The 7,677-nt window shown below is 38.8% G+C and overlaps 1 protein-coding gene across 2 annotated transcripts in view; it reads left to right on the top strand.

Moving 5' to 3' along the window:
• The first annotated feature begins 336 nt into the window (after window positions 1-336).
• Window positions 337-7,677, top strand: part of LOC128704552 (solute carrier family 53 member 1) — a 73,873-nt gene continuing 66,532 nt past the window's right edge. For both annotated transcript variants that reach the window (XM_053799677.2, XM_070080030.1), the window contains exons 1-4: window positions 337-424; window positions 2,108-2,237; window positions 3,464-3,608; window positions 4,586-4,836. In XM_053799677.2, the coding sequence (XP_053655652.1) occupies window positions 2,160-2,237; window positions 3,464-3,608; window positions 4,586-4,836 (474 nt within the window). In that variant the 5' untranslated portion in view covers window positions 337-424; window positions 2,108-2,159. The remainder of the gene's footprint in view (window positions 425-2,107; window positions 2,238-3,463; window positions 3,609-4,585; window positions 4,837-7,677) is intronic.

Genomic DNA, 7,677 nt, shown 5'->3' with positions numbered 1-7,677 from the left:
GCTTGCTTTATAGTTTATACAAATAGAGCTTGCTTTACTTTATAGTTTATAGAAACAGAGCTTGCTTTACTCTATAATTGACATAAATGCAGTTTCCTTTACTCTATAATTGACATGAAAAAAGCTTGCTTTATTGTTTATGAAAATAAAGCTAGCTTTACACCATCATTGACAAATAAAGCTTGATTTACACCATAATTGACATAAATAAAGCTTGATTTACACCATAATTGACATAAATAAAGCTTGATTTACACCTTTATAGTTTATATAAATGAAGGTAATAATTGAAGTTAAGGCTGAGTTTTGTTTAAATTAAGGCTGAGTTTTGTTGGCCTTTAACACCAACAACAACAACAACAACAACAAGAGGGAAAAAACTCAAGATATTTGACAATTTAGAAGCTACAAAGTCTCCTGGATGGTATTTCTAACATCAAAATGTTCATAGAAGTGTCTTAAAACATTTAGAAATGATCACCAGGGTGAAATAAGGGCGGAAAGAGGCGGAAAATAGGAATATAAGAGGTGGTGTGTGAGGCAGAGTTGACCTTGAAGAAGTGACTTTCACTGTATCTCGCTCCTCCATTATTTAAAGCCATTTATTGTATTTTTAGCCATTTTTTGGGGGGGTTATTACATTATTTTTAAGCGGTAACATGTGTGTAAATTACCCAGATTAACCCCCAAAAATGTAATTATATCCATTGTGTTCCTTGACTTAACCTTCACAGCTTCGTTATTTAAAGCCATTTACTCTATTTAAGCCATTTTTGGGGGTTATTACATTATTTTTAGGAGGTAATATGTGTGTAAATTACCCAGGATAACCCAAAAAATTATTTCCATTGGGTTCCTTGACTTAACCGTCCCTGCTGCCTTATTTAACGCCATTTATTCAATATTTTAGCCATTTTTGGGGAGTAATAATATTATTTTTACGAGGTAATATATGTGTAAATTACCCAGGATAACCCAAAAAATATAATTATTTTCATTGGGTTACTTTCACTGCTGCATTACTTAATGTAACTTATTCTGTATTTTAGCCATTTTTTGGGTTATTACATTAATTATTACGAGATAACTTACGTAAATTACCTTGGATAACCTTAAATTACCTTGGATAACCTTGAATTATCTTGGATAACCTTAAATTACCTTGGATACCCTTAAATTATATTGGATAACCTTAAATTACCTTGGATACCCTTAAATTACCTTGGATAACCTTAAATTATATTGGATAACCTTAAATTACTTTGGATACCCTTAAATTACCTTGGATAACCTTAAATTATATTGGATAACCTTAAATTACTTTGGATACCCTTAAATTACCTTGGATAACCTTAAATTACCTTAGATAACCTTAAATTACCTTGAGTAACCTTAAATTACCTTGGATAACCTTAAATTACCTTGGATAACCTTAAATTACCTTGGATAACCTTAAATTACCTTGGATAACCTTAAATTACCTTGGATAACCTTAAATTACCTTGGATAACCTTAAATTACCTTGGATAACCTTAAATTACCTTGGATAACCTTAAATTACCTTGAATAACCTTAAATTACCTTGGGTAACCTTAAATTACCTTGGATAACCTTAAATTACCTTGGATACCCTTAAATTACCTTGGATACCCTTAAATTACCTTGGATAACCTTAAATTACCTTGGATAACCCTACAGAAAGTCAAAAGTGACTTACTTCCACTGGGGTCATTAGTTCCACTGGGGTACTTGACTTCCACTGGGGTCCGTCGTAAGATTTTGTTTAAGTTCCACGACCAGATTATTTTTACGTTTTTAATGGTAAATTACTTTGAAGGGAAATGCCCTAATGGTGGTGAGGGGCTTTTGATCCAAGAAATTGGACCTGACCTCCCATTCTGTAGGTCAAACCTGGTTGCCTCCCATTCTCTCCAACCTTCAAGTGACGGGCTTTTGTTCCTAGGAAATGAAGCTACACTTTCTTTGGATAAAACCAAATTACTCTCCCATCTCCATTGTTTTTTTTACCCTTATGGGTTTAGTGGTTACCATTCCTCCAGAAATTTGTCCATGAATTACGAAATCTAATTTTTCCTTTTCATTCCAGATTATGAACAACTAGCCTTTGGCCACCGGGAAATCACGACCAGCGCGCCAAGATGAAGTTCGCAGAGCATCTTGCGGCGCATATTACGCCGGAGTGGAGGAAGCAATATATTAGTTATGAGGAGATGAAGGCATGTTCTTAATTAATTTTTACTACAATAATAACAGTAACAATGACAAGTTTATTTCAGCATGATTCATGTTTGTACAAAGGAGTGTAACAATATGGTGAACTTGCCAAAAGTTGTTAAGTTTGCCCCGAAATGTAGAGCATTTCGGGGCAAACTTAAGACTAAATTAAGATTAAGCTTAATTTAAGATTTATAATACATTAGTGCCCGAGTCCACGGGGGATACCTTCCAAGACTTACTGTGGATACCTGAAACCATGGTTTGTTTGAAGTCATGTCATTACGATTTCATGAGTCTGAAACCACGGATAGTAGCGGATCCTATATATAAGTCATTTTTCCTTTACAGACATACCTATGATAAAGTTTAATTCATAAATTAAGCAAAATAAGTCTAGAATTAGGACTTTTTTCACTGATAGGAAGCATTTCATGGCTTCTCTTAGGCTTTGGGGAACTGCCACCATCACTACTTTTGCACTTTGTGGCCATCATTAAGCATATTTGGGGGTTATTTTTTGGGCCACAGTAAAGCATGGATAACTGAAACTGTGGATACCGAATCCATGGATACAGGGGTGCTGCTGTAATGCATAATTAAAATCTACCACTCCATAACCTATGTCTAGTCTTTAAAAAGTGTATAAGTACAAGTGTTTAAGGTCCCCAGTGGAAATAAGTCACTTTGTCTGACTTTTTTGGATTATCCTAGAAGGTAATCTACACATATGCTGCTGTGTATGATAATTTATGTAACTATTTACAGTGGAACTTTGGTACTCGAACAGCTCCCTACTCGAGCAAAGCTCAGCACTCGAACAAACAAATACAACCTCCCAGAACTTCACTGTAAACTATTTCATGTTTCTTCGCATTTTTTGTTGTTTTTTTATATTATTTGTATAAATAAGTCGCCATGGGGCCTACGAAGATTAGTGATAACAGCCGACCAAATAGAAAATTGGTTTGGAAAAATTTGTTTGATACTCGAACAGATCGGCACTCAGCCTTCTGGAATGAATTAACTTTGAGTAGCAAGGTTCCACTGTATGTGTACCTATACCTAAATAACCTTACTGCCATTAGTTGTGCTTCTGCATATCACTTCATGTTGTGTTCAGAATGCTCTGCACATTAAGGGGCTTTCTGCATACACACCCAAATGTCACCTGTTTCTGTACAAACATTGTATCATGCTGAAATAAAGACTGTGAATGGTGTTACAGGCTATGTTATATGCTGCTGTGGAGCAAGCCCCATCATCTGAGGTCACTGAAGCTGAAGTTATAACTCGATACTATGCCCGATTTGATGAGCAGTTCTTTCGGGTGTGTGACAAAGAATTAGCGAAGATCAACACTTTCTTCTCAGGTGAATATCAAAATGATACCGTTTTTATCTTAAAGAATTAAAAAGCACAATACCATGACTGGTACAATACACAAATAACCTGCACATAGGAGAAAGAAACCCACGAGTTTTTTCCTTCTATGTGCTGGTTAGCTGTGTATTCTTTCTCTTATGTGTAGATTATTTGTGTACAATTGTTGTCTCTTCAGATACTGTTTTATGTTGCATCTTGTAGTCAAGTTTTAAGCTTGGAGTGAGTTGTCCTCTAAACTTCTGCCTGAGCTAAGTGCTGTTAAATATTATTTTCTCATTGTGGTGATCATGAATCCTTAGCTAATAAGTTTTTTCCCAGCTTCTTGATTGGTATTTTTAATACCCAAGTGTCATGGAACTTGTAAATTTTTTCTGGCATAATATGTATAACAATAGCGACTAGAATACCGGGAGCAATGGGCTAGTAACACCTCGTGTATAAATTACTAAATGTGAAAAGAAGAAACACTTTTGTTTCTTCTTTTTCGGGTCACCCTGCCTCGGTGATCACCCTGTCTCAGTGATCACCCTGCCTTGGTGGTCACCCTGCCTCGGTGGTCACCCTGCCTCGGTGGTCATCCTGCCTGGGTGGTCATCCTGCCTGAGTGGTCACCCTACCTCAGTGATCACCCTGTCTCAGTGATCACCCTGCCTGGGTGGTCATCCTGCCTGGGTGGTCACCCTGCCTCATTGATCACCCTGTCTCGGTGATCACCCCTGTCTCAGTGATCACCCTGTCTGTGTGTTCACCCTGCCTTGGTGCTCACCCTGTCTCGGTGATCACCCTGCCTGGATGGTCACCCTGCCTGGGTGGTCATCCTGCCTGGGTGGTCACCTTGGCTGAGTGGTCACCCTGCTTGAGTGGTCACCCTGCATCAGTGATCACCCTGCCTGGCTGGTCACCCTGTCTGGTTGGGAGACGGCCGGTGTGTTAAAAAAAGCATACATCATACACATCCTTACAGAGAAGATGGCTGAAGCAACCAGAAAATATACCACACTGACATCGGACTTACAAGCATCAAAGGATCAACATGGGGATGGCCTTCGCAACCGCAAGGGCTTCACCTTTCTACCCAAACTCAACGTACCAGCGAGGAAGATGCAGGATCTGAAACTGGCATTTTCAGAGTTCTACTTAAGTCTTATACTTCTTCAGAACTATCAGAACCTCAATTTTACTGGCTTTAGAAAGATTTTGAAGAAACATGATAAAGTTAGTAAACTGTGGCTGCTGTTGTACATATAACACACAAACCTTTACTAAGACAAATGGAGACACACGGTGAAGTGGGAAATATATAAATAACAAAAAGGCACAATACCATGACTGAAACTATACACAAATAACCCGCACATAGGAGAGCAGAGCTTATGATGACGTTTCAATCTGACTTGGACCCTTTACAAAGTCACATTCTTTGTAAATAGTCCAAGTTGGCCTGAACTGTCACGGTAAGCTCCTATCTCTCCTATGTGTGGGTTATTTGTAAAGTGGGGAAATTTACACGCTCCTCAGTGTATGATGGTTCAACTTTAGATATTTTGACTTTACAATGGTAAGGTACAGTACAGTGGTAAGGTACAGTACAGTACTGTACAGTTCAGTACTGTACTGTACAGTAATTATTTGTTTATTTACTTATTCAGTAACAGTAATATTTATCATATCATATATTCATATTCAACCTCATTGTAGGTTGATGTTATGTTCCAATAAACATAACTTCAACTTGACTAGAGTTGTGACCAGATCTACCTGGAGTTCATTACCTTTGTAACTAGTTCAGCTATCATAACTTTGGGGTCCAGTCCCTGGACCAATTATGTACCTCTTATCTTTTGACTACCGCCCACAGGATGGGTATGTGGTGACTACCGCCCACAGGATGGGTATGGGGTGACTACCGCCCACAGGATGGGTATGGGGTGACTACCGCCCACAGGATGGGTATGGGGTGACTACCGCCCACAGGATGGGTATTTTTTTTTTTTTTTTTTTTTCAAACAAGTCGGTCGTCTCCCACCGAGGCAGGGTGACCCAAAAAAGAAAGAAAATCCCCAAAAAGAAAATACTTTCATCATCATTCAACACTTTCACCACACTCACACATTATCACTGCTTTTGCAGAGGTGCTCAGAATATAACAGTTTAGAAGCATATACGTATAGAGATACACAACATATCCCTCCAAACTGCCAATATCCCAAACCCCTCCTTTAAAGTGCAGGCATTGTACTTCCCATTTCCAGGACTCAAGTCCGACTATATGAAAATAACCGGTTTCCCTGAATCCCTTCACTAAATATTACCCTGCTCACACTCCAACAGATCGTCAGGTCCCAAGTATCATTCGTCTCCATTCACTCCTATCTAACACGCTCATGCACGCTTGCTGGAAGTCCAATGCCCTCACCCACAAAACCTCCTTTACCCCCTCTTTCCAACCCTTTCGAGGACGACCCCTACCCCTCTTTCCTTCCCCTATAGATTTATATGCTTTCCATGTCATTCTACTTTGATCCATTCTCTCTAAATGACCAAACCACCTCAACAACCCCTCTTCTGCCCTCTGACTAATGCTTTTATTAACTCCACACCTTCTCCTAATTTCCACATTCCGAATTTTCTGCATAATATTTACACCACACATTGCCCTTAGACAGGACATCTCCACTGCCTCCAACCGTCTCCTCGCTGCTGCATTTACCACCCAAGCTTCACATCCATATAAGAGTGTTGGTACTACTATACTTTCATACATTCCCTTCTTTGCCTCCATAGATAACGTTTTTTGACTCCACATATACCTCAACGCACCACTCACCTTTTTTCCCTCATCAATTCTATGATTAACCTCATCCTTCATAAATCCATCCGCCGACACGTCAACTCCCAAGTATCTGAAAACATTCACTTCTTCCATACTCCTCCTCCCCAATTTGATATCCAATTTTTCTTTATCTAAATCATTTGATACCCTCATCACCTTACTCTTTTCTATGTTCACTTTCAACTTTCTACCTTTACACACATTCTCAAACTCATCCACTAACCTTTGCAATTTTTCTTTAGAATCTCCCATAAGCACAGTATCATCAGCAAAAAGTAACTGTGTCAATTCCCATTTTGAATTTGATTCCCCATAATTTAATCCCACCCCTCTCCCGAACACCCTAGCATTTACTTCTTTTACAACCCCATCTATAAATATATTAAACAACCATGGTGACATTACACATCCCTGTCTAAGACCTACTTTTACCGGGAAGTATTCTCCCTCTTTTCTACACACCCTAACCTGAGCCTCACTATCCTCATAAAAGCTCTTTACAGCATTTATTAACTTACCACCTATTCCATATACTTGCAACATCTGCCACATTGCTCCTCTATCCACTCTATCATATGCCTTTTCTAAATCCATAAATGCAATAAAAACTTCCCTACCTTTATCTAAATACTGTTCACATATATGCTTCAATGTAAACACTTGATCTACACATCCCCTACCCACTCTGAAACCTCCTTGTTCGTCCGCAATTCTACATTCTGTCTTACCTCTAATTCTTTCAATTATAACCCTACCGTATACTTTTCCTGGTATACTCAGTAAACTTATTCCTCTATAATTTTTACAATCTCTTTTGTCCCCTTTCCCTTTATATAAAGGGACTATACATGCTCTCCGCCAATCCCTAGGTACCTTCCCCTCTTTCAAACATTTATTAAACAAAAGTACCAACCACTCCAACACTATATCCCCCCCTGCTTTTAACATTTCTGTCATGATCCCATCAGTTCCAGCTGCTTTACCCCCTTTCATTTTACGTAATGCCTCACGTACCTCCACCACACTTACAGTCTGCTCTTCTTCACTCCTAAAAGATGGTATACCTCCCTGGCCAGTGCATGAAATTACCGCCTCCCTTTCTTCCTTAACATTTAAAAGTTCCTCAAAATATTCTCGCCATCTACCTAATACCTCCCTCTCCCCATCTACTAACTCCCCTACTCTGTTTTTAACTGACAAATCCATACTTTCCCTAGGCTTTC

This window comes from Cherax quadricarinatus, unplaced genomic scaffold (assembly GCF_038502225.1).
Source record: "Cherax quadricarinatus isolate ZL_2023a unplaced genomic scaffold, ASM3850222v1 Contig85, whole genome shotgun sequence".
NCBI classification, from domain to species: Eukaryota; Metazoa; Arthropoda; class Malacostraca; order Decapoda; family Parastacidae; genus Cherax; species Cherax quadricarinatus.
This window is presented reverse-complemented; position numbering and strand designations above follow the sequence as displayed.